This window comes from Takifugu rubripes, chromosome 15 (assembly GCF_901000725.2).
Source record: "Takifugu rubripes chromosome 15, fTakRub1.2, whole genome shotgun sequence".
Classification (NCBI taxonomy): domain Eukaryota; kingdom Metazoa; phylum Chordata; class Actinopteri; order Tetraodontiformes; family Tetraodontidae; genus Takifugu; species Takifugu rubripes.
In genome coordinates this window covers 5,578,099-5,603,035 of record NC_042299.1, presented here as the reverse complement: position 1 = coordinate 5,603,035, position 24,937 = coordinate 5,578,099, and the positions used below count along the sequence as shown (strand labels likewise).

General features: G+C 45.3%; 2 protein-coding genes across 9 annotated transcripts; both read right to left on the bottom strand.

The window, feature by feature from the left end:
* Positions 1-10: 10 nt before the first annotated feature.
* Positions 11-10,693, bottom strand: LOC101078326 (actin filament-associated protein 1-like 1). Of its 3 annotated transcripts, XM_029848709.1 has the most exons (20): positions 10,519-10,622; positions 10,208-10,440; positions 6,060-6,188; positions 5,417-5,497; positions 5,228-5,310; positions 5,031-5,148; positions 4,864-4,953; positions 4,575-4,789; positions 4,312-4,491; positions 4,015-4,107; positions 3,710-3,806; positions 2,818-2,970; positions 2,507-2,721; positions 2,268-2,413; positions 2,078-2,159; positions 1,797-1,905; positions 1,511-1,678; positions 1,261-1,427; positions 817-939; positions 11-729 (listed from the first exon to the last, which is right to left on the bottom strand). In XM_029848709.1, the coding sequence occupies exons 3-20, from the start codon at positions 6,181-6,183 to the stop codon at positions 703-705; spliced, it is 2,271 nt and encodes a 756-aa protein (XP_029704569.1). In that variant the 5' UTR covers positions 6,184-6,188; positions 10,208-10,440; positions 10,519-10,622; the 3' UTR covers positions 11-702. The 3 variants fall into 3 exon arrangements, with proteins under 3 accessions (XP_029704569.1, XP_011609401.1, XP_011609402.1); XM_011611099.2 differs by lacking the exon at positions 10,208-10,440 and having other exon boundaries at positions 10,519-10,693; XM_011611100.2 differs by lacking the exon at positions 10,208-10,440 and having other exon boundaries at positions 4,882-4,953; positions 10,519-10,693.
* An 815-nt stretch (positions 10,694-11,508) lies between these two features.
* Positions 11,509-24,711, bottom strand: LOC101078551 (actin-binding LIM protein 3-like). 6 transcript variants are annotated; one of them, XM_029848712.1, is made up of 20 exons: positions 23,996-24,711; positions 22,760-22,924; positions 19,676-19,859; positions 19,174-19,286; positions 18,812-19,013; positions 18,628-18,721; positions 18,457-18,544; positions 17,653-17,711; positions 17,165-17,245; positions 16,876-17,037; positions 16,479-16,590; positions 15,663-15,782; positions 15,294-15,328; positions 14,998-15,139; positions 13,459-13,488; positions 12,679-12,737; positions 12,435-12,501; positions 12,339-12,346; positions 12,177-12,257; positions 11,509-11,657 (listed from the first exon to the last, which is right to left on the bottom strand). In XM_029848712.1, exons 1-20 carry the CDS (start codon positions 24,012-24,014, stop codon positions 11,544-11,546), a joined length of 1,935 nt encoding a protein of 644 aa, XP_029704572.1. In that variant the 5' UTR covers positions 24,015-24,711; the 3' UTR covers positions 11,509-11,543. The 6 variants fall into 6 exon arrangements, with proteins under 6 accessions (XP_029704572.1, XP_029704570.1, XP_029704571.1 ...); XM_029848710.1 differs by having other exon boundaries at positions 15,294-15,358; positions 23,996-24,475; XM_029848711.1 differs by having other exon boundaries at positions 13,459-13,485; positions 15,294-15,358; positions 23,996-24,475.
* Positions 24,712-24,937: the final 226 nt, after the last annotated feature.

Genomic DNA, 24,937 nt, shown 5'->3' with positions numbered 1-24,937 from the left:
CAAACAAACATTTTGCTGATAAAAGTCTTTTTTTTACTCTGACGTGCACATTGGTTCATGTCAAGCAAAGCTGAGAAACATTGATGCTCACATGATTATCTCAAGTGAGATGCTTAAAGCTTTCCAAAAAAACATTTGCATGATCACAGAATGCAACAGATAAAGTGCAAATGGCCAAAAATAAAAATATACACAATTAGAAATCACCAGGTCACATTAAAATAATCAACACTGGTATCATTAACAGTGCCATACTCATGCTAATTCTTTTCTACATATATCACAAGATGTGAGGGTTTAGAATTGCAAATATAATTTAAAGTTTATACATTTGTTTATAATCTAATATCAATGTGTTGTTTAAAAGACTTTTAAAAGATTAAAATCTTGCAGGTGGGAAAGTAATTCTGAACCACACATTCACCTTTTCAATAAAGTTGTCCTAGTTTTTGCAACAGTGCTGAGCAAATGTAAACACAATGTCAAACTTACACAAACAGCACATAAAATAGAAAAATCTACATAAAAAATCTACATTAACATGGCTTGTACACCAGTCAAGCTGTCTGCAAAAATCCCATTTTTGGCTAACAGCTAGCAGGAGATGGGAAATTCCCGAGTCATCCGTGCTTTTCTTTTCCAGCTGACCCAAACTTCCGTCGCCTTCTTCAATCATCTGTCTGATCCAGCGTTTATGCTCATCTAGGACGCCTTCTGAGACTCCCACGCCTGAAGAGGACAGCGAAGAAAAGCAGTCTGGCCATCTCACACACACACAGACACACACACACACAAACAAAGACTCACACCCCTTACCTTGGCCTTCTGCATGACGTTCCCCTTGGAGGAGACACAAAGAGACGGAGGACGCTTACGAAGCTCAGAGGCTGCATTCACCGGCAGAGTCTCGTAAACCTTCTCTACCTTGTTTGTCTGTGCCTATGGACAAACAAACATTCATTTTTCCAAACTTGTTTACTTGGATTATTGTTACCAATACGAGGTTGCATGGCAACCAAAAGGAAGCACAGTTTTTCCCATGAGTTTGGATGGATTTTTGGTCTGTTAGCATACTAACTGCTGTCTTTAGCTCAAAACATGTGGTATTAGAGCTCTTGTCTTCTTCATATCTGATAAAAAACAAATTCTTTATTGATCAGAATCCACTGAAACTGTCCAAACAAGGAATCTAGCGCTGGGTGCATATCAGCTCGCTTTAGTGGGGTAACGTTATGAGACGGGTTAGTTGGTAGCAGCTACCTTGAGGATGAGCTTGTTTTCAGTGGGAGGACCTGTGGAGCCTCTAGCCAGAGATTTCTTCAGATTGTCTTTGACCTCTGTCAGCTTGAGCTCCAGTTCAACCCTGTCCTCCTCTTTCTGTTTACACAGTGTCTCGAGTCTGGCTAACCGCTGGTCTAAATCATGACCTACACTCACACACACACAGACATGCACCTTTGTTACTGCTGCTATCAAGCGGTGCCAAATCAAGCATTTCTGTGTGTCTCACCTGTGCGGCTCTTCATCTCCTCTTTCACCTCCCTCTTCTCCCTGCGTAGGGAGACCAGTGCAGACCTCAGATCTTCCTTCTGCTCCTCCAGCTCCTCCTTCTGTTGCAGGTAACGCCTAGCGTCCTCCTCTGCACGCGTCTTACCATACCGTGCGTAGTGATTCACATCTACAGAGGTAACAGAGAAAATCTGAGAGGATGAAGCAGCTGCTGATGCTGTCACAGCTCATAAGAGTAGCTTCAGGTTAGGAAGAGCAGCCCCAGAGGATCCTTTTAGCAGACTCACTAGAGACATGTCTCTTGATAGAGGCTTGTTGCTCAGTCTTTTCTGAGTCCCGACTGGAGAAGGAGGCGTGCCGCCTTACTTGTGCAGTTCTACTCTCAACATCACCATCCTGTAGGAAAATCAACACAATTTGATGTAAAAAAGAATATTTTTTTTCAAAATGAGGTTGCATTCAGGCTCATTAATTTATAAAAACCAGAAGTAAAAATGATGTGTGAGTAACAAGATTAGGAAGATAGAAATGTACCTAATTTTAACTGAATTCATGATGGATTTCTCACCGTAACACTCTCATAGACCTCATCATAGGTTCTGGAGTCTGTTGAGGCACTGCTGGAGGAGGCAGCAGTAGTTGTGGCCCATCTGAGAGCCCAAAGACAGACGGTTGTATTTAAGGAAAACACAGTAAACATGTCTGGGGACAGAAGATAGACGGATAAGTGACCGACATATTTTGAGGGAGTGACTCACAGGAAGGAGTGTCTGGCAGCGTGTCGTATGTCGGTGAGTGTGTCCACGTCAATGTAGTCGTAGTGCAGCTCCTCAGGGGGGCTGGTGCTGCCCGTCTCTGCAAACAACACACCCAGCCAACGGCCCAGATCCTCGGAGCTGCTGGCCTGATGGACAAAACCCAGAAAAATTCAGAACACATCACTGAATCATCATGTCAGAAAATCACTGTTGGAGTCACTGCTGCAGGAGGAGATCACCTCTAGGGACGCCACTTCCTTCCCTGACTGCCGGATGCAAAAAGAGAAGGGATGTTTAGGGCCGAGGCCCCCCGGCACCACCTCTGCACCTTTGAGCGGCACCATGACAAGAGGTGGCCGCTGGTCCCCTGGGTCCTTCTGCAGGTACAGGCTTCCACCTCGCACCACACACCAGCGCTCCTTCCAGGAGCCGCTCAGACACACAGCCAGGAAGCCTGTGGAGAGAGGAGGAAGACCAGACATAACTGGTTCTCATCAAGGGAAGTTTGCTTGTATTTGGTAAGTAAGTTGCTTCTTCACAGCATCCTTACCACATCGGGGGTTGTCATGGTGACTGGTACATGAGGGGAGTTCGCCTGGTAAAGGAGGTTTCTTTTTGGAGAAAGTGATGATCCGATTGATCTTTTTTCCCGCCGCCCGGCTCATAGATCCAGTCAGCTCAGAAAAGGTGCCGCGCTTTCCCTCTGAAACAAAAACAAAAATCATCAGGAGCTGAGAGTGGATCCATCACACTGTGTTAAAACAGAACACTGGGAAAACAACAGCCATAAAGGCCTTCAGGTCAGTTTGAAAGGTTGAGAATATGAAAGTCCACCAGGTCAGGAACTAACTGGGTTTCAGGTCCCCTGGAGTGTTTTGTTTATTCAAGTCTTCTCTCAAGTATTTTATAGTGACTAGGCTACTCACAGCAGGTGCTGCAGCGCTCCGTCTTGTCCACTTCCTGTGATGTCAGCGGGACACAATGGCAGGAAGTGGACAGGAAGGATGTCATATCTGTTCATGCCTGGCTTCCCGTTCCTCCCTTGTGTCTATAGCAGTTCAGTCAGTAAAACAACAGAAATGTTTGACCTACGCGCCGACCCATTAACACGGAGCTGCACAGTTACACTTCATAGCTCCTTGCATATGTGCGTACACGCGTGTGTGTGTGTATTTAGGACAACAAGGAAAGTGACAATGAAATAACCGAGAAAATCAGAAAAGCTGCACCTTCCTCTCAAAAGCATCAGCAGTTAGAAGATTAAAATGATAAAATATTCCAGTCTGTATCATCTCTTTTCTTGAATAAAGGATGTCATTAATATTCTAATCAACCAAAGAATCAAGCACCTGGCTGCTGTACACCTCATGACTGTTACACCCTGGAACACCTGTTTTATACCTTTATACTATCTTCATGTACACCTAAAGGTTTACACCTACTCAGGGGGTCGGTGGTGTCCCGTCCTGCTACAACAATCTGGTTGTCCGCCGTTGGCCCACTGTCTGAGTCAGACATCTGTCGATCACACTGCAACACCTGGAGGAATAAATACAATTAATGTTCATCAAAAGACCAAGTTAATATGGTTTATCTGCTTTATCTACTTTTTAAAGCCTGATGGGGTTAAAGCGCAGAGCCACAGCCCAGAAGGGCCTCAGCAACAGTCAGGCGCTTTTCAGTTTGGAAGAGTTCAAAGAAAAGACTTTAGAGTCATTCACAGATGCTCGTTAAGAAACAAATACACCTTATCAAGTTCCAGCTTCCTCTGTACGATGGGTGAAGTTGACCCGTCCGCTCCATCAGAGTTGCTACATTTGCTGCCGACATCTTGGACCACCTAACGACGAGGCAGGATAAACCTTAAACCCTTTCTGGTAATCATCATCAAAATCATCCACATCATCAGCAGAAGCAACAGGTACAGCAGCAGCTACAGCAGTAGCAGCTGCTACAGCAGCAGAAGCAGCTACAGCAGCAGCTGCTACAGCAGCAGAAGCAGCTACAGCAGCAGAAACAGCTACAGCAGCAGAAGCAAACAGACCTGGAGCCATCGGTGGGCCTGCTCTTTACTCTGGACAGCCAAGACTAGCGCTTCGCCTCCAGGCAGTGAGAAGCGCAGCTCGTGTCTCTTCTTCCGACCTTCCTTTGGGACATAGATGACGTTGCACAGGTTGAGGGGGAGCTCAGTGTGGGGGCTGCTGTCTTTGATGCTCTTATAGCACTGGAAAAAAAGTATTTTAAAACCTTATTCTTATTCAACATAAGTGCACATAAGTGCATAAACCATGATCAAGTGTGGTTTACCTGCAGCTTATTGTCTCGAACAACCACCAGCTGTTTGGCCCACTGTCCAAACCGTTTCTTTCTCAGCAGGAAGGCGCAGATTCGGCAGTCTCTGACTGGAGCATCTGGGTTTTCCTCAGCCATCCATCTCTGAGGTCGGCCATGACCTTTGGCCTCTTCATCTTCCTCTTCTTCATAAGACTCATAGGAGCTACTCAGAGCATCTGAGTCATTGTCTGAGCACAGCAATATCATAAATCACCATTAAAATTAGATACCAAGCATTAAAAAAACAGTAGAGAAGACTCACAAGAACTTTTGGGGGTACCGTTCATCCTGGTAGTGGGATAGTTATTGTCTGCATCTTCATAATAGTCATCCTCAACAGAGTTCCTAGAAGCTGCAGGTGTGTAACGGAGACACTTTAATATTCTGTAAGCTACAGCGTGATAGAGACAACATGCTGGTTTACACAACTGTTCATATTTGTAGTGAAGTACTGAGGAGCAGATCCAGGATCCAGCGGAACCGCCTCTTCGTAGTAGTCATCAGGCAGGGGGGTGGTGGGCAGAGGAGGGGGGGTGTCAGTTGGTGTCTGAGGGAAAGATGAGACGTTTCATAGTATGTCCTTCACATAGACAACAACCCAGAGAAAATCAGATTGGCAGACTGACAGAGTTATTAGGAAGACTCTTCTCTTCATCATGCTGCTCTTTCTGCTCCTCTGGTGATGCACTGAGCATGTTCAGGTCACAGTCTGGCAGAAGAAGAGAAGGTTAGCAGCAAATGTTCTAAAACACTGTAGTAGCAACAAAACAAGAGAGGACTGTATTGATGCGTTTGTACTCTGAGGATCTGCTCACCAAAATCTTCAAACAGGGACTCCACAAAGCTGGTGCCATTGCCATAGAAACAGCTGTTCATGTAGACATCTGATCCATGTACTGAGGAAAAGATAAAAATAAGATCAGGTGAGGATGGCGGAGCCAAAACCATGGACACAGGAAAAGGTCAAGTATCTAAAGTCATAAAATGATCATTTGCCATTTCTGGAATTGTTTAGGAATTACAGTAAGAAATCTTCAAATGTTTGTATTAAACTGGAGTAAAACATGCTTGGAGGTGTGTGGAACAGTGACAGTGTTTCCTTTTCTTTATCCTTCTCCTCATCCTCTTTACTGATGAGCTTCACAATTCATTATCCTCTTATCCGAATCCCTTTATCCTTCCTGACATCCTGCGTCCGTCCCTGTCAACAAGCCCCTCATCTGCACGCTCACCATGTTGCAGGTATCCTGTTGTCATCTGCATGTTGATGAAGGTGTTGCACATTGGACTGATGACTCAACAATCTCATTAAGCTCTCTTATTCTAGCACACTTCTGACCTTCAACATGGAATTGCTTCATTTGATGCTCTGCATTTACTCTTGAGCAACTTCCATAACCTTGATTAGGTCACAACCCCACATCAAACTTCATCATCCTGGTCATCTTATCAGAGTACCTGAGAGCTTCAGCGAGTCCAGGATGTTACGTACGGAGGCCATCTGGTTGGCAGTGGCCTGACTGACTGTCTCCTGGTCCAGCATCTTCAGTAAAGCCGCCAGCTCGCTCACGAGGTGCTCCATCGCCACTGAAATCCACGAGACAAACAAGAGGACACTTTACTTTGTCTGCAGACAAATCTTCTCTGTCAGCATGAAGGAAAGATTTCATATGGTTAAAATCACGAAGCCACAGGCGTGCAAGGCCAAAGAGGCAATGGCAGCTAAACTAGCAGCCTTCCAGGCGAATGAGGTCACCTTGGAATATAGCCTACGCCAGCTGACAGGGAGGAGAGATTTTACCATTCAGGCATCGTGTCACCCAATTAAACCTGCTGGTCTTTTTTTCGGGAAGCAAGACTTTTCTGTCCGGTTCCTTGGTGATCAAATCCCACTCAAGTAACTTCCTCATTCAAGACCGGCATTCTGCAAGGGAGTGTGTATGAACTTTGTGTTCACCTTGAAATTGTTCCAGAACCTCTGCCACAGTCATACATCCTGGCCGCAAAGATGAGGGAAGGCAAAGGGAAAAGGAGGTGTGTGTGTGTGTGTGTGGGGTGTGTGGGGTGTGTGTGTGGGGGGGGGGGGGGGGGGGGGTGAGGGGCAGGAAGCTTTCTCCCCTAAAGGAAATGAAGCCGGTGTAAAGGAGGAGCTGTGCATTTCCACCAGAGGTAAAATGGTTGGGCTACATTTTTAGAACTTCTGAGTCAGCTGCAACCCAATAAATGTGATAAAATGAACCATTTTATTGACATCAGACCAAAATGGGCCCTTTTCTCTCTGGGTCCAGAGGAAACTATTGAACCTTTCTCATGGCTGACTGGCCACTGCTGCAATGGCTGCTGGGAAATGGTGGCTCTTGTTCTAAATAATTAACTGTCTTTATTTCCTCCAGACCTACAAAGTTACAACAGAACTCATTTTAAAGCACATCAGATATTTGGTTCCATGTGTCGGACTGGTCTGATGAAAGAAGAAAACTCTGAGTTTAATGATCAAGAATGGAGCTATAATAAGAACTCACAGGCTCCTTCTCTTCTGTAGAAGAGAGGGAACAAAAGGCACACACACACGCGCAAACATACACACACACACACACACACACACACACACACACACACACACACACACACACACAGTCTTCCCCTTCCACCCCCATTCCCACAATACTCTATTGTCTTGGCCAGGTCTACATTTAGATGACCACAATGCTCCACAGAAGACAACACAGCATCAGAAACTCCAACAATAATCCAAAACAGGAACCAGCACACAAACACACACCAAGAGGGGTGTGGAACAACACCACTATATGGCTGCCATACTGATGTACAGTTGCTGTGTGTGTGTGTGTGTGTGTGTGTGTGTGTATGTGTGTGTGTTTGTGGTATTCCAGCAGCTGTGGTTTCCTGTCTTAGTTGTCAACAGACGCTTCTCTTCATTCCTTCCTCATATTAACTCTCCTCCCTCCTACAGGGAGTCTCTTGCTCATTAAACCTCCAAACATTCACATGATCACTGCATCTTCTTCATCATCCTTTCATCTACTGCAGAATTAATCAAGAATAGCAGAAATCTACACAAATGTCAGGATACCATCAATAACTGCACAGACGTCAACATGCAGGCGTCCCTTCCCTTCTGTGGTGGAGCTGAGAGAATCAGCTGTTGTGGAGAATTCTGTGCGTTGACACCACAGAAGGATCTTTGTAACCTCTAGTGCACGCGCGCGCGCGCACACACACACACACACACACAATAACAGAACCAAACGATCATTTTGAACAAGCGCCAGAGGAGGGGTGGAAGAGATGTTTGTGTGCTTACTGGGGACGTTCAATCATAAGACCAGAGCCACGCGACTCTGCCTTGGACTGATGTGGTCTGCTTTACTTGTTTTATTTGCCACCACCACAGTAAATATCACGTGAAGCTTTAGCTCCCGTCAAATCCGAGCCCCTCCCTGAACCTCTCCCCTCCTACAGGAGCTGTCCTCTCCTTTGACACGGTCTGAGGGAACTCTATTGTGTAACTTCCAGGGATTATGGGATAAAATCATCTTACTCTGTTCAAATCTCTTTTACAAGCTTGAGTGAGTGGAGCTGAGAGTTGAACGCCCCCCACAGTCCCAGAGGCTGATGTCTTCCCAGATCCTGCATTCTCCATTCCACTCCTTTATTTCTATCCTTCTTGCTCTCTTGCTCCTTTTCTTTTAGCCGTTTTTCCTTCTTTGGCATCCCCACGTCCCTCTTCCAGACAGCCATCCTCTTCAGACAGGGGTCAGAGGTCAAGTCTTCAAGACCTCCTCTGAGACAAAAGTCTTCTTCTGAAAATTCAGCAGCCGTTCATTCATATTGTGACAAGAGTCGATGGTGTCAACAGCCGTCGGGGTTAATGTCCAGTCAGATGCTTTAAAAAGCTCCAGACTATGAATCTGGCAGTTTTCCTTTAAAAGAAGCAGCTGGGAGAAAAAAAGTGTTGCAGAATTTCATCTGTCACATTCTTGCAGTGTCTTATTACCTTTCTATAAATGCTGAGGACACGAGGGGAACAACGACATGCTGAGCTTTGAGTAAAAGGTCCAGAGTGACGGATTTACAGGGGTAGATAGAACAACCGGGATAAAAACCTAACATAAATGATGGAGACAACAAATACAAGGAGACAAGTTCTTTAGACTAGCTTAGCCACCGTCCTAACCCTTTAGACCAGCTTAGCTATTGTCCTAACCCTAACCCTATAGACCAGCTTAGCTACTGCCCTAACCCTAACCCTTTGGACAAGCTTAGGTCCCATCCTAACACAATAGACTAGCTCAACTACTGTCCCAACCCTTTAGACTAGCTTAACTACTGCCCCAACCCTTTAGACTAGCTTAACTACCACGCTAACCCTTTAGACTATCTTAGCCACCGTCCTAACTCTTTAGACAAGCTTAGCTCCCTCCCCTCCATCAAATCCATCAGGCACACTGAACCCCCTGAAGTGAGACCAGAGCATTCCCAGCAGCCAGTGTTTAGGATGCAGCTCTGTAAAACTCCTCAAGAAGTAGGAATGTTAATACTGATGTTAATAGGGCTTTTATTCTGGATACTTCTCCAAGTGTTCATCTTTCCAGGATCAATCGATTGAACCTAAAAAACAGCAATAACAGGACTGACAGGACCAGGGAGCCTTCCTGGTCTCTTTGCTCCAGACTAAAAAAAAACCCAGGCACAAGTTGGAAACCAGTGATACAGCCACGACCAGAGATTAACATGGCACTTTTCATCTAAATTACATCAAAGATTTCAAGTCATCCTGCTAAACTTGCCAAAACCACAGAATTTAACATGAAAACAAAAGATCTGCACGATCTAGCTGTTCATGAGGATCATGATTACTGGCCATTTGGGGTAACAAATGAATATAACTAGTCAGTGATGAGAAGGAGAGGAAGACAACTGCAGGAGGTGAAACCTCGAAGACTCAGGGTAGAGGTCAAAGACAGATGACTGCTGACACGGGGAGCCACAGGCCTACGTTCTTGGTCGTCTGTGTGGCAGTGAAAGTGACAAGACGACGTCATTTTTGCGAGATTTGAGGAAAAGAATGTTTAACTACAAAACAAACTTTGTTTCCCCAACCAAAAAAACTAAAGTAGCACCTGAATCCTAACTTCATAATTCCAGCTCACTAAATATAACAGAGGCAATATTAGGGCAACCCCACAACATGCAATTTGCTCTTTGACCACAGGCTAATCGGTTTCAATCAGGTTAATGGACTAAGGTATTGATTGTAAACTTTGCACAAGCAGCAAAACTTTTGAAGAGTTTTCCAGCTAAGTAAAATGTTGATGTGGCTGCACAGAAGCCTTAGAATTCACCCTGGTTCCATGGACAGTGAGGGCAGGTGAGGGGATAAATACATGGTTTATATGAAATTTGGGCTGCAGTTTGTTTTTGCAGCCAGATAAGAAATCAATTACAATTTATCACAAATACCAGAGTGATGCCACTCTGATTATCTGCCATCCACGGTGTCCCAACACGTTGGGGATAAAGCCCATGTGCATCGAGGAGCCGTTAAGCCGCGGCCGTGTTGGGCTCGGATTGCATCACTCTACCTGCGCGAAGATTCCAGCTCCCTCCTTCCACGCGCGGCGCATCGACATGACATCACTCCCCACCGCGGCGCGAGGTACGCGTCCGAAACCCGATCGACTTGCTCCTTTTCTTTCCCAAATTTAGTTTTGAACTGCGGTGACTTCAGCACTGGTGCTGCTGCTCGGAAGGAAAGTTGTGGGACGCTCACAGCAGGAAAGTTGTGGATTTCGGACGTAAAGCGCGTGCTTGGACACTTTTAGAGGATGGATGTCAGAACTTCCGGTCAAAGTTAGTGTAAATGTTAATGTGCGACAACACCAGGATCACTCACCGCTCTGAGGGTTAGGGTCCATGTCGCGTCCTACACCAGTCTCACTGATCCCGGAGAAGATTCATTGATGTGATGGTCGTTGGCTCAGCGGGACTCCGTCATTCTCTACCCGGCGGAGTGAGTTAGAGAGGCGGATTCGCTTCATAGCTTCGCTCGGTGGTGGCAGCTCGGGGCTCTGTGCTCCACCGGGTCCTAGTGCCGCTCAGCTGAAACATTGTCCATTTTAATTATCAAACATGGTGTTTGAGTTTTTAAAAAACAACATTAATGTCGTCACTGTTTTTTCTGTATATAGAAAATAATAATATGCTAATTACAGTTTCAGTTAAAAGAAAGAAAGAGCACCATTGGATTTAAGCGTTTATTGGAAATAATAAATATTTATATATAACTGTTTCAAGCTTTACATAAGTTCTGCTTTCATCTCTTCACTTTCTTTTATTAAGTTTGCCATTTTGCTTTAATATTACACACACAATAAATCTGACAAATCAATAAATATAAAGTAGCATTTCCTTTCTAGATGGATTGCACAGGTAATCACATCAAAATTGACAGCACGCTGCACCCTCTGCTCTGGATGTTAAATCATTTACTGTCTACCCCTTATAATAGTTCATCTTTTTAATCATGACCTTTGTGTCTGAAGGACTGCAGCTGCTTCCCAAACAGATTCTTTTATTTTCATTTAAAATTCGAGTTAGACTCTTTGCACTGGGCCTCACTAGTACCTCCTGTTATCACACCGCCACCTGCTGATTGGACACAGAGAAGCAGTCATATTATCTCCACTTACTCCTGCACCATCTGCCTCCTACTTTTTTGTCTCTTGCAGCCTCGAATCATCATTAATGGAGTCTGCTCCCATTTCCTTTTTCTCTTTCTCGTTCCGGTCCTCCTTAGGTCAGTCAAAATCATCGTGGGAAGAGCTGGCCAAGCCCTGGAGGCTAACCGTTCTGCTCTGGTTCTCATTCTGGAGCCTTTTTGGAGGGTAATCATTAATGGCTTAGATATCTCTGACACCCTCAGAAGAGTCTGACCTGTTTCTTTAATTCATTTTTCTTCCACTGGGCAAGACGATCAAAGGAAGACATGGACATTCCAAAGACTCTGTAGAACTCTTCTGGTGACAGGTGACGCTGGCAAGAGAGAGAAAACAGAATCATTGAGGAGTTGGAAAGAACAAGAAATACTTGCTTATGCAGTCAGTCATCGCAAACTAGATGAGTCACACAAGAAATTGTATTTTGGACATAAATTTCAGCAGACCATGCAACATTGACCAGCCATGTTACATGAAGTGGGTATAAAAGGCAATTTAATGAGTTTAATACTAACCACTTTACTGCTATTTAGTGGCATTACTGTGTTAATTTTTTGTTTAACTGGTACCTATCAAGGGAACTGCAGTATAACATCAAGCATATTGGGCTATTAATAGTTTCAGCACAGGACTGGCCCCAACACACTGAGATGAGCTGCTGGTCACAGGACAAATAGGACAAACATCAGATCTACAGCAAACATGAAAGGATGCAAACTCCAAAGTATGCTGAACGATAGAAACAGGAGCAACGCTGCCTCGGTGGGCTGCCAACAGCATCAGATGCGGGTTTAAACAAACATTCCAGTGTGTCCATGATACACTGTCAGTTTACCTCAAGCCTCGCTCGGTCCACGTCGCCCGGGAGCCGCTGCTGCCCTCTGACCGACACCATCAGAGCTTCGTATGGATAAATCTAACCAGCAGATGTGCAGTTCAGGCAAACATCTTCTTTAATTGTCTACACTAATCAGAAACTATTTAGCGAATAGCTTACCTTATACTCTGGAAAAAAGAGAGTAGAACAAACAATTATAATGCTGTTCAGGGTTACATACATGACATCAGGTGGTAAATTTACATGTAAACATACCTCTTATTTGCCAATTGACTGCATTTGTGCTGTCATACTGGTAATAATCTGCTCCAAAACTTCCAGACTGCCAGAATACCAGAAGAGCAGTTTAACAAATATGAGCTGCATGATATAACGGATTTAATCATCTACTGTTGCCAATACTGTCTTGTGGTTTAAATGCCTGTTTAATAATACCAGCATAAGAAAAACAAACATAAATATGCATTTTGCATATAAATGCGAAAAAAATACTGCTTACTCTCTTTAGCCCACTCCTGCCATAGCCTGGTAATGAGGATGATTTGGCAGCATAGGAGTCTGGAAAAGTAAACATAAACACAGGCAGCCATAAACAACCACAGGGATTATGTAAATGAATAGAAATACAGCAAATTCAGCATTTTTGTGTGAATGGGGTAAAGATTTAGTTTACACCAAAAATTCCAGAGGCACACATCAAAAAATTAAAATGATATCTGTTCCAACCAAAAGTATATTTCTACATTATTTTCTTCAGGACAAAATTGTTTCAGGAAGTATATTTATGCATTATTTTCTTCAGTATAAGATCGTTTTGGGAAGCAGCAGCACCGCTGATGTCAGAGGTGCACCTCTGCAGTTCCAACAGCAGAGGGTGGTGTAGCCTCTTTAACTCCAGGAGCCGCTTCCTGTTTTTATCCTTTTTCAATTTACGCTCTTCTATTTATCTATAAATTTACTTAGTCTAGCGATGTATAGACGATTCTGTCATTTGTAAATTAAGTTAGGATGTTGTAATTAAATTAAATGTGTAAGACAGGAATTATGAAGAAATAGTCTAATTTTTCTTTTTCTCTCAGGGGCTGCAGGTTAATAACACATGACTGTTTGAGGTCAGTGAAAAACCAGGGGGAAAGGACAGAGCTTCAGTACCATTCATTATCCAACCTGTAATCATAAAAGAAAGTGTGTGTGCGTGCGTGTGCGTGTGTGTGTGAGCCAAATTGACAGAATGGTGAATCGGAGGAAATGCAGCCAACTGTCACCATCCTTAACTCACCGCTGTCTGAGCCGTTGATAAACCTGGCTGCTGAAGACATGGAGACAACAGGCAGGAGGGAGAGAGACAGAGAGGAGTTGATTTGCTCAGCTTCACAACCTTGAAAGCTTCTTGTGACATTAAATAGTGCCAAAGTTTACTGGAAGGTGTTCAAGATGAAACCTAAAGAATGTCTTTAGTGCCTGTATTGAAGCCTGCAGAGCACCCAGCAGCACCAGATATACAATCATTCAAAACCAAATATTAACCTCAAACATGCAGTTTAGAAATGGAAAAGAACCAGAACCAGTCAGAACTGATGCTACTGTGTAAAATGCATTTTCAAAGCACCATTAAGCAGGTACCATATAAAATATAAAGCATCATGAACAGTGGTGTTAATAGTGGATACATTCAGCTTCCGGCCACGGGCACACTGCCGTTTGACTGTGCTATGTCCTCATATTTGTGAACGCAGACAATAAAACACAGTGCCACAAACAGAGGGGTGTTAATGGCGTCAATATTCCCAACAAGCCCAGGCCAGCTCCAGCGCCCTTTCCTGAGGCCACCAGCACGCAGAGTCCCACCCCCACAGTCCTTGCCACCGTGAATGAAGCCTAATAAACTGGCTCTGATCCATCCGGTGGTGACCATCTCTGTCTGCCGTCTCTGTGCACGCTCCCTGATGCTGAGTTGCCTCTCGGCTTCATGTCATACATCTTCTCAGCATCCCACTCTGTCTTTTCCACCCCTTTATAAATGGAATTGACTCAGTTCCTCATGCACACTCCTTCCTCCTCTTCCTCCTCCTCCTCCTACACATCTTTGATTCCCATCACAACACTCTCTCTTTATTTCCTTCCATCTCTGTCTCTGTTCACCTGGTGAATGCAACGAGGAACACGATCGATGAGGGAATGAATAGAGCTGGAAACCCCCTCAACGTCCTCCTCCTGTCCAAGTGAGTACACTGACTTCCAAACCTCTGACCTTCTCTACAGTCCTCAACATAATTTATCATCATGGTCCATGTCAAAATGAGTGAATAATTAAGGCCATGACCTGTTTTTATTGTTTCACTGTGAATAAGCACTTAAAACGTGCAGCTCCTCCTGGATCCTCAGGGTGGCTCAGAACCAGCAGGTTCTACATCTGCCTGGAGTTCTCCGGCTTGGCAGCCAGGCTGCATCCTACTCAGCACCAGCAGCAGATTTATTCTGCTCTCCATCTTGTTCATCCCACAGAGAAACTCATCTGTTGGCTAAAGAAATTCTTTATTTTCCAACCAGATCTCAGAACCACTGATGATCAGTAATCATCTGGTTATAAAATCAACATTTGTTCCTCACTCACTTGCATTTTGCCGATCAGAAACATCTGGCAGGCTCAATACTGGCAGCATTATTAATATTAAGAGCAAATTGAGGTGCCTTTTTAAAAAAAAAAAAAAAATTGATGTACTTTTTCAGTACCTGTACTTTTATTCTATTTTCTATTGAGGTTTTGTGGAGTTAAATAATCTTTTAACTGCAGATTGTACAAGAGTCAAACTCTCACAGATATTGACGGAGCTGAAGCCCAGATTATTCAGCGCCTCCTTGCTGCTACAGCGGGAACTACGATGGCTCCCCCACTGTTCGTTGTCATGACAACCTGACCGCGCCCTCATCTCCTCCTTCAGGATCATCCTGCCAATTCCCTTTTGGGGGAAAGAACGATGACGGGGTGGGATGATGTTTAAATGGGGGGGTGGGGGGTGGACAAGAGCATCGGTTAGAAAAAAGCTTTTAATTAGCTCATTAAATATTAACAAACACATTTAAACCCAAAGAGGAACAGTCTTCCGTCCTTACTCTGTTTAGATTGTGAGTCCATCTGTCCTCCTCTCCTGCAGATGAAAACCTTCTCAGTCTGGAGACTGGAGACAAGAGCTGGAGATAAACTAATGTTCCTGGCCTCTGTGTGAGTGTCTCTTTGTGTGTGTCTATGTGTGTCTGTGTGTGTATCTCTGTATGTGTGTGTTTGTGTGTGTCAGTCTGTGTGGGACTGTGTTTGTTTGTTTGTGTGTGTGTGTGTGTGTGTGTGTGTGTGTGTGTGTGTGTGTGTGTGTGTGTGTGTGTGTGTCTGTCTGTCTGTCTGTCTGTCTGTGTGTCTGTATGTGTGTGTCTGAGTTTGTGTCTTGGTGTGTGTGTGTCTATGTGTCTGTGTGTCTGTGTGTGTACCTTTTGGAGAGCCAGAGTAAGGGAAGTAGTTGGTGTCATGGCGATAAAAGTCATTAGAGAAGCAGCCTGAATTGAGGAGGTTCTCGTTTACTTTCATCTTGTTGGCGTTTAGTGAACCGTCTGAAGGAGGGAAACGCTGTCAAAACTAAAGAAGTAAATGGATTTTTCTTTCATGTTGTTTCTTTGATCAGGAGATGTGAGAAAGAAGGTCAAGGGAAGCATGATGTGCCGTATTTCAAAGGTTGTTTGTTTGAGTGTTGGGGACAAGAGGAGGAGCTGGGGGGGGAGGGGAGGAAGAGGAGATGAGGAGGTGGAGGAGAAGGGGGAAGAGGAGAGGGAGGGGCAGAGCTGGATGGGGAGGAAGAGGAGATGAGGCGGCAGTGGAGGAAGAGGAAGGGAGAAAGAGGAGAAGGAAGAGGTTGATGAGGGAAGCCAAGAGCTCAGTTTAACAACCAGCTTGTGCTCTGTGGTAAAATTCTCTTTTTAGTGAAAAAAAACCTTTTCCAGGTTTTTTTTACCATCGACCCAAAAGGTGGATGATGCCCTGGTTAGGGTTAGGGTACTAGGGTAAGGGTCCTAGGGCTAGGATCCTAGGGTTAGGATTCTAGAGTAAAGCTTAGGGTGCTAGGGCTAGGGTCCAAGGGTGAAGGCAAGGGTCCTAGGGTCAGGGTCCTAGGGCTAGGGTCCTAGGGTTTGGGGTAGGGTCCTACAAGATAATTTTACAGACGCTGTGCAGGAATTCTGGGGCTCCATCCAGGATTCTGCATGTGTGTGTGTGAAGCTTAACGCTTGTCTTGGCCTGAGTGGGCATCTTACCGGGAAGGTAAGAATGTAGTGCACAGCCTCCATGACAACTGTGAGCTGGAGAGTCAGTGAAGGTGGAGCTGCAGGAATCTCTGGTTCTCAGCTCAACATCATCCAAGAGCTCCTGGGGGTCATCATACAACAGGTGCTTTCATTTATTAAACATTAGAGGAGAAGATAGAATTTCAGCCACACTGAGGCTACTTCATAATTCACAACAGCGCTGAACATGTGCTCCTCTTTAGTGTTTACGTGATTATAACACAATTAATGATATATGCTAATGTCTGCTAATTATAAAGCAAGAGAAGGCAGTTAGTTAGCTTAGCATCAAGACTGGATGCAGTGGAAGCACTGAGGCTGACTCTGTCCCAGTCATCCGCAGGTTTTGATGGTCTTCCTTCTGTACCTGACCACAGCTACGTCGCTCCAGCGTGTCCTCCAACACACGCGTATGCGTGTGGTCGGCCTGGTGAAGGATGAGGTCGGGTTGCTGGATGTCATAAAGGGCTCTGACCCTGGAGAAGGCTGTCAGCTGGTTGTAGTTGCAAACATCACCATGAGCGTTGGACTGTGAACCACGAGAGGGAGACACACCTGCTAGCTAAAATGTTCCAGCTAACATGTGAGCAATGAAATGTGGGCGATCATTACACTCATCTAGCTGCAAGGTTCACATGAGAGTAAGTCTAACTCACATGTATGAGATGCCGAGGGGAGCCGAGGAGTGACGAGCAGCCTGGTGGAGAGAGAGATGCCGTCTCAGAGCTCCGTCTCAGCTGGGGACAAAGACATTCATAAGAATGGACATTTCTGTACCCATGAAAGCACAGAGGATGAGGAGGGGAGAAAGAAAAGGAAGAGGAGGGAAGGGGGAGAGGAGGAGGGGAGGGGAAAAAGGATAAGAGGAGGGGCGAGAGGAGAGTAGGAGGGGGAGAGGAGGAGGAGGAGAGAGGAAGAGAAGAAGAGGAGAGGAAGGAGGGAAGAGGGGGGTAATGGGGGAGAGGAAGGGGGTAAGAAGAAGGGGAGGTGGAAGAGAAGGAGAGGAGGGGTGGAGTAGGATGAATAGGAGAGGAGGAGGGATGAAGAGGAGGGGGAGGACAAGAGGAGGGTGAGGGTAGGGGGAGAGGAGGAGGAGGGGAAGGAAAAAGAGAGAATGTGGAGGAGGAAGAGGAGGAGAACTCACCCTGAGTCTTCTCTCCAGTCGAGCTGCTTCTTTACACATGGGGTGCCAAATCTCTGAACCTGCACACACACACACACACACTGTAAATATCTACTGTTCTATAATCAATCTGATGATTCATGCGTGGAATAAAAAGTGCCACGTGTGTGTGTGACCTGTTTCATTCACAATTTATATAAGAACAGCAAAAGAATCAACTAATATTCTATATATATATTATATATTTTTCTATGTTAATGTGAAAGCAAGTTTTAATCTCACTTTGTTATATTAGTAAGATATAAATTTCAACCTTTCCATTAAAATTTAAGACTGTTCAATGTATTTTCACATCTTAAGCAGCACAAAGTAGAGAGTAAAACAGCAAAGACAATTAAACCTGACCCCCCACATTTGCAGTCACACATACAGACCCACACATTCTGTAGGAGACATGAACAGACATCAAGATTGGAGACGAGGAAGAGCCACCTTTGGGGGGAGGGGCACCACACTCAGAGGTCACGGTCCACCACCACAGGCTGCGCCCCCACAGAGACCCCAACCTGGCCCTCCAGCCACCCGGGCTGGAGCCGTCTGTGGGACTGCACCGCCATTGGTAGACCAGAGACACCTCCCAGACTGGCAGCCCCCCTGAAAGGTCTAAAGGCTGAGAAATGAGCGACAGGCAAGGATGATGAAAGGAGAGTTGGTCTCATAACCAGTTAGATGAGAGATCACTGAAGCCCTCAGAAACACATGAAGATCCACCAGACTGTTCTACCATCACCTTGGATCTTCTGTGGGTTACTTGTCTGTCCTCACCTGTCAAGTACATTTCTTCTCCCTCCCTGAAAGTGGCATTACAGCGGGCACACCGGGCACAGCTGGGGTGGTAGCGCCTCCCCCCAGCCTGGGAAAAATACAGATAAGCTCACATGATGCTTTTTTAAAAGTAGCTGCGGCATTTAATTAGCACATAGATGCGACCCCCACCTCTAGGACATGGCCGCTGATGTAGCTGCTGCAGCTGTGGCACCTGATCCCAAACTGGGTGTGATAGTCGGCCTCACAGTATGGGACCCCCTCCCTGCGGGGACCACAACAACACAATTACCCTAGAGACATTATGATGTACAGTAACGTCTTAGCTGCACACGTGTAGCATCAAAGCACCTACTTGCTGATGTACTCTCCAGTGAGGACGCAGCCACACGTGTGGCATTTGAAGCAGGTGAGGTGCCACTGCCGCTCCAGAGCCAACAGAGACTGCCCTAGTTTGATCTCCTCACCGCAGCCACCGCAGTCTGGGGGAGACGAACGGCACCGGAGATAAGAGCTGCGGGAACATTTAGCATCCTCCTCCCATCCCGCTGGATGCACTGGTTACCAGACGGAGCCACCAGAACCAGGTTACAAGCCTACCTGGAGCAATAACCCAGCTTCTGTGTGTGTGTGTGTGTGCGTGTGTGTGTGTGTGCGTGTGTGTGTGTGCGTGCGTGCGTGCGTGCGTGCGTGTGCGTGTGTGCTTGAGTATCTTACAGCTCGGTCCGTGGACCTTGACAGGCTTGTCGGTGCCCAGAGTGTGTGAACACTGCTGACACACACACTTCTTCCCACAGAAGGTCACCCTGTCTCCAATGGGGAACGGTCTCCTGGCAACACACAGGCAACTTTTCACAGAGAAACTCTTCAGATCTCATTTGTGTCTCATCTCATTCTAAGGCCAAATGAAGAGACGCTGTTGGGGTTACAGGTGAATGAACCAGCTGAGGATCATCAACCTCAACACACCTGAGATTAAAACTACTCTTATCACCTTTTTCCCTTGGACCCATGTTCATATCCCTGCCTGGATTTATCATATTTAGAATAGTTTTATTTATAATAAAAGACACTTAAAGCGGGTAAAAGGGGACAACCCTGGATGGCAGCTGAGATGAAGCCTCTGTGTGAAGGCCACCGGTCCAGCAGCTGCCGCTGATCCACTTTCACTGTTAGTCCTTAAACGTGTTAGCAGAAGAATGCTGGAGCGTGATCGTACCTACAGACGCTGCAGACAAAGCAGGGAGGGTGGTAGGTCCTCCCCAGGGCCGACACCACCTCTCCAGTGATGTACTGGTGGCAGCTGTCACACTGGGTCCCATAGAGCCGCTGGTAATCGTCTGTGCAGATGTACTGGCCTGAGTGGTGGAAGAACCCTGAGTTCACCAGGTCACAGCCACATACTGCACAAGAGAGAAGGAAGAAGAAACGCTGGATTCACCCTAAATCAACACCTAAAAAGTCTACTAGTCTCCTATTAGTCTACTACTAGTCTACTAAGTCTACTATTTAATCCCCATCGGTCATCAAAGGTGGGGTCAAGAGTGCCATCTGTCATCCACTCTGACCTTGAAAGGGTTACAACTGTAATCTGATTAGAAGGTATTTGAGTAGTAAACTTCTAATCTGCCTTTCTGTTAGGGTGAGCATGCTGACAGCTGGAGAACAGAGGCTCCTCCTGTTTAGGGGCTGATCTACTGATATCTGTGTGGTCAGAAGGTGCAGAGCAGCACCGTCAGGTGATGAGGCTAACAGGAGGTCCTTGATGCTGAGATGATGGTTCGCTTTCTGATGGAGCTAAAACTAGAAGGCAGGCAGACAGATTCGGACATTTACATGGGACTAGGCCAGTGTCTCCACTGTCTCCAGTGTCTACGTGGAGCCCAGAGACTCATGGACACTAAGAGATCCACATGGGACCAATAATATCCACTTTATTTATGTGAGCCCATGGACATATTACACCCTGATTAAATAAAGCTAGTTTAGTCCTGACCCAGAATAAATGACATCTTTAATTTGGGATTTTGTTCAATTCTCCAGCGTGAAGGTGTCAGCTCACAGCCCGAAAGCTTCACACGGATCAAACAGATCAAACAAGAATGACTGAAACCCTCAGCTAGAATCATGTGATGTAATGAAAGTTTGCCACATTTACGCTGCTGCCACCTTATTTATTTGACAGAAGTAATTTCTTACAAGTACGTCGGGGCTCAGGTGTCTGATATCCACACAAACATGGCTCAGACTGCTAAAGCATGCAATTAAAATGCTTTTAGCTGCTTTGTTGTGCTTTATTACAGGTATAATAAAGGCAAAAAACTTCAAAAATAGCAGAGGTGAGATTGAAAGTGCATAAATGAGCCTCATTTGTTTCCAGCACATCAGTGTCAAAGTGTTAACAAAGTGCTAACATTGTTGTTTTAAATTCATCGTCACTCCTGTTTTATGAAAAACGCGATCATCTCCTGTTTTCAAAGCCAAACATGGTGGATTTCCGCGTGTAGGCAGGTGAACTCTGCAGTAAAACGTGTTCCATACACATGTCTCTGAAATCTGCAATTCTTTATCTGCAGGCCTTCAAAAGTACAAAGTTGTCTAGGAAAATTCACTTTAGGTCAGAAATAAAACACAAATCAACACAAACTCAATCATGTCCAGCAGAATTTTCCCCTCTCTGTTTAAACAACTGTTCCTCCTCCTCCTCCTTCTCTCCTACAGCACCTCTGACCATGGGTCAGCTTCAGCTGACAGATGAGTCTTTAAAAAACAGCCGTTAACAGTGATATACAGGCTGCAACACCAACAACGGACACAACCTGGTGCTTCCAGTCCTGCCAGCAACAGAATGAATTCACATGAAGCAGGGCTGACCAAGCCTTTCCTGCTGCACAGATTAACCTTGAAGTATATTTCTGAGGATCTCTGTGTGGCGGCAGCATGAGGATGCACACACACATACACACACACACACACACACACACACACACATACACATTGTGGACCTGTAAACAAGGCCTGAAAAAAATTAGAATGTTGACGTGGTGCAGAGAGATTAGAACTCTTTGTCCTGAGTTTTCAGCTGTACGTGATGCGTTCAGTTCAATTTAAAGAGAGTATTATTTTAGACGAGGGGAGACATGCAGAATAGAGATGACGGTAAGATGATGGGAAAAGGAAAACACTAAGCATGTGTGAGGGGGAAGCAACCACATAGGATGCGGCGGTAGAGATGGAGAGGGCCCGGGGGAGGCATCGGTGAAGCTATTGATCCGTCTGTCCAGCACACGTCTGCCATCCTGTCACCGGCCTCCTTCGTCAGTAAGCACCATAAACATGCAGCACCATTTCTTCTCTGTTGCCTCTTTAGTTTTGTATAACTGGTGGGAAATGAAGAGCAGCCACATTTTACATGAATCTAACTGCCTGATTAATTACTAAAGCAGAGCAACAACCAGGTCATATCAGAACACCACAGTATATTACCAACAGCATGGGTGGCAGTTTGAATAGCCCACATGATGAAGGACGGGTCAGAGGCTCCATACAGGCAGGGCTGATTACTGTGAGCAGGTAGAGCTCTGGTCTTCACAGGTGCCATCGAAGCATGACCAGGGGAAAAATTACTGCCACCTTCGCCCTGACTCCATCAGCTAAAACTCATTTAACCCTGTATGATCAATCACCCCTAATGATAAATACACTAATATCAAAGAGAGAACACTCCTGTCAATAATCTGAGCCTCCTGGGCTGCTCAGTCACACAAGCCAAGTATTCAGTCAAATGCAGTTTTAGCCATTTTTTACGGACTGCAGGGTTGCAGAAGCAGAAGAAACTCGAGTGTGTTTGAGCAGATCTCAACCATTTCAGGATCGTCTCAGGCTGTGAAAGGATGTTCTGAGGAAGGCTCAAATCCTACTGACTGATGGGGTACTCACAATGACACTTATGATGAGTCTGAGGTGGTTTTCTCATGCACACGGTTAACATGTTAGCTTAAGGACACCGTGTTTACACCAATAATGGATGATTGCAGAATTCCTCCCAGAAATTTGTGGCTATCCAACAGCATTTGTGATGCTTTCACTCAGAAATAAGCTGAATTATTTAATGAATTATCAACAGATAGCAGAAATTAAATGATTTTTGCTTTAATTGATCATTGCTTTAGTAAATGAAGGCCCAACTCTCCTTCAGTGCTGCTGGTTCCTTCATTATTTAATAAATGTGGCAGAAACACACAGAAATGAGCATCTCAGAAAATAAACAAATGTGTGTGTGTAGGTGTTTTTTTTTTTTTACCTTGGCAGGTGAAGCACTGAACATGGAAATGTGTGTTTTTGACTCGCACCACCTCACCGCGGCAACCCTGTCCACAGCGCTCACACACAATGGGGGAGCTTCCACCGCTGGAGGGAGAAGAGCTGCTGTTGTTGTTCCCTCCATAAAGACTTGATTGGTACTGAACTGGTAGAGAGAGGAGAGCAAAAGACACGTTGTTGTCGCTTTCTTTTCATTTCAGCTGAATAATCTGATGAAAGCAGGATGGGGAGGCTATCCCAGAGAGCTGAAGCAAGACTTCTGGTCTGACAGCAACACAGCCAAACAAGCCTAGACACAAGTGGAGTCCAAGAACATCTACACACACTGATGTTCACCTGTCAAGTCAGATGGATGAGTGAGTTTCTGCTCTGCTCCTGACTGAAACTCTGAGACCACAAGACAACTAAAGCTCCTGTCTCACTGCACCAAGTATAGAATAATAGTATAATGACAAACACACACACACACAGGTACACACACAGATGCACACAGGTTAAGCTGATAACAGCAAAAACAGCAAAATGGAGATACAGACTATTGAAATTATAATGTGTGTGCCTGTGTGTGTGTGTGTGTGTGTGTGTGTGTGTACAACATAGATGCTGGCATTCTGGCACTGGCTTTTGTAGACAGATGGGAACACAATTCGCAAACAGACGGACGGACGGACGGACGGACGGACGGACGGACGGACGGACAGACAGACAGACAGACAGACAGACAGACAGACAGACAGACAGATAGATAGATGGATAGATGGATAGATAGATAGACGAACGGATGGGCAGACAGATAGCAAATAAATAGATTTTAGATGTTACTGGTTTTGCCATAATAACCAGTCTGCACTGCGTGTTCAGGCTATTTTAATATGTGCAACCATGACATAGGACATCAGAGATGAGCTCTGATTCGCAGCAGGAATTCTACTGAAAAAAATTCTAAATTCAGGAAAGAAAACCCAGTTTTACATTTGTAAGGAGGGAAGGATATCTGGATTAGCTTTTTTCACAATGATTAAACTGCTGTTACAGTGAATAATAAAAGTAAGCTTCATGAACAGAGAGGCCGGATAACATGATGAAATGCAGTCCCAGTAAAGGGTTCGCTGACCAATATCCGCAGCAGGCGGTCGTTTGGGTCCACTTTAAGTAAAACCCTCCCCAGACAGTCTGTCATAGACCAGATGGAACCTGAGAGAAGAGAAGGTCGTACCGTTTGTGGGCCCGGTCATGATGTGAAGTCCAAACGCGTGGATGATGGTGCTCTGAGGGCCGGACAGACGCTCCCCGTCACCTCTGCCCTCAAACTCCCCCTTTTCCTCAGTGTGGGTCCGGAACGGCGGATTATTCTGAGTGGCAGCCGTCCACACTAGTGTAGCCCTCCGCTCTGCTCAAAAGACGTTTGTCGAGGAATTAAACAGCAAATGAGTATCTCTGTCCTTCTCCACATGCATCCAGCCTCTCCCTCCTCCACACAGCAAAGACCAGCGATGCTCTGGTCCGGTGCGGAGGCGTCCATCCCAGCACAGAGACGCGATGCGCGCCCGCAGAGACCTGCGTGACTGTGCGCACCACGACGGTGCCAAAGCTGGGACACTGATGGAAGGAGAGAGCTGAGATCTCTGAGGGCTTTGGCTTGTCAGAGACCATCTCACCGGCGAGACAAGCTCTTCCTCATGGGCACATAGTGCCACATGCTGTTTGTGATCTGAACTACAAATTACCGCGCGGCTTTGTTAATAACATTTAACATCTAACCCTAACCCTAACAAAAACACATTTTTTTCTATTTGGCCAATAAATTTAACGATAGTACATTTTGTGCAGTGGGTTAAAACCTATAGCACCGTTAACAAACTGTGCCTCTATAATAAAGCGAAAATGTGGATAAGGTGAGTTTAATATTTGCCCAATACTTTTTATTTATTTATCTAACCAAAAGGGCCCCAAAACGAGTTTCAAAGGATCCCCTGCAATACACCTACCGGTATGTCTGAAATATAAACATTACTCCATTACATTAACATTACATCACCAACATTCACTAATAATTATTTTTGTGTGGTGCGTTTAATAGCGGCACAATTTTTTTCAGTGTTTCACTTTTATCATAAATAAAGGCTGCCGGATAAAAGTCTGGATTCTTCTTCTGGTG

Bases quoted from the DNA above. Each gene is read 5' to 3' on its own strand.
- LOC101078326 (XM_011611099.2), bottom strand. From the start codon at position 10,540: ATGGACCCTAACCCTCAGAGCG. The intron at 4,492-4,574 runs GTAAACCACACT...CTTTTTTTCCAG, and splicing joins TTCGAGACAATAAGCTGCAG to TGCTATAAGAGCATCAAAGA. The intron at 3,807-4,014 runs GTGTATTTGTTT...TTATTCCTCCAG, and splicing joins GGAAGCTGGAACTTGATAAG to GTGTTGCAGTGTGATCGACA.
- LOC101078551 (XM_029848710.1), bottom strand. The intron at 18,722-18,811 runs GTAGGTGCTTTG...TGGTCCCCGCAG, and splicing joins ACTGGAGAGTACATCAGCAA to GGAGGGGGTCCCATACTGTG. The intron at 17,246-17,652 runs GTGAGTTCTCCT...CTTTGTCCCCAG, and splicing joins GACTGGAGAGAAGACTCAGG to CTGAGACGGAGCTCTGAGAC.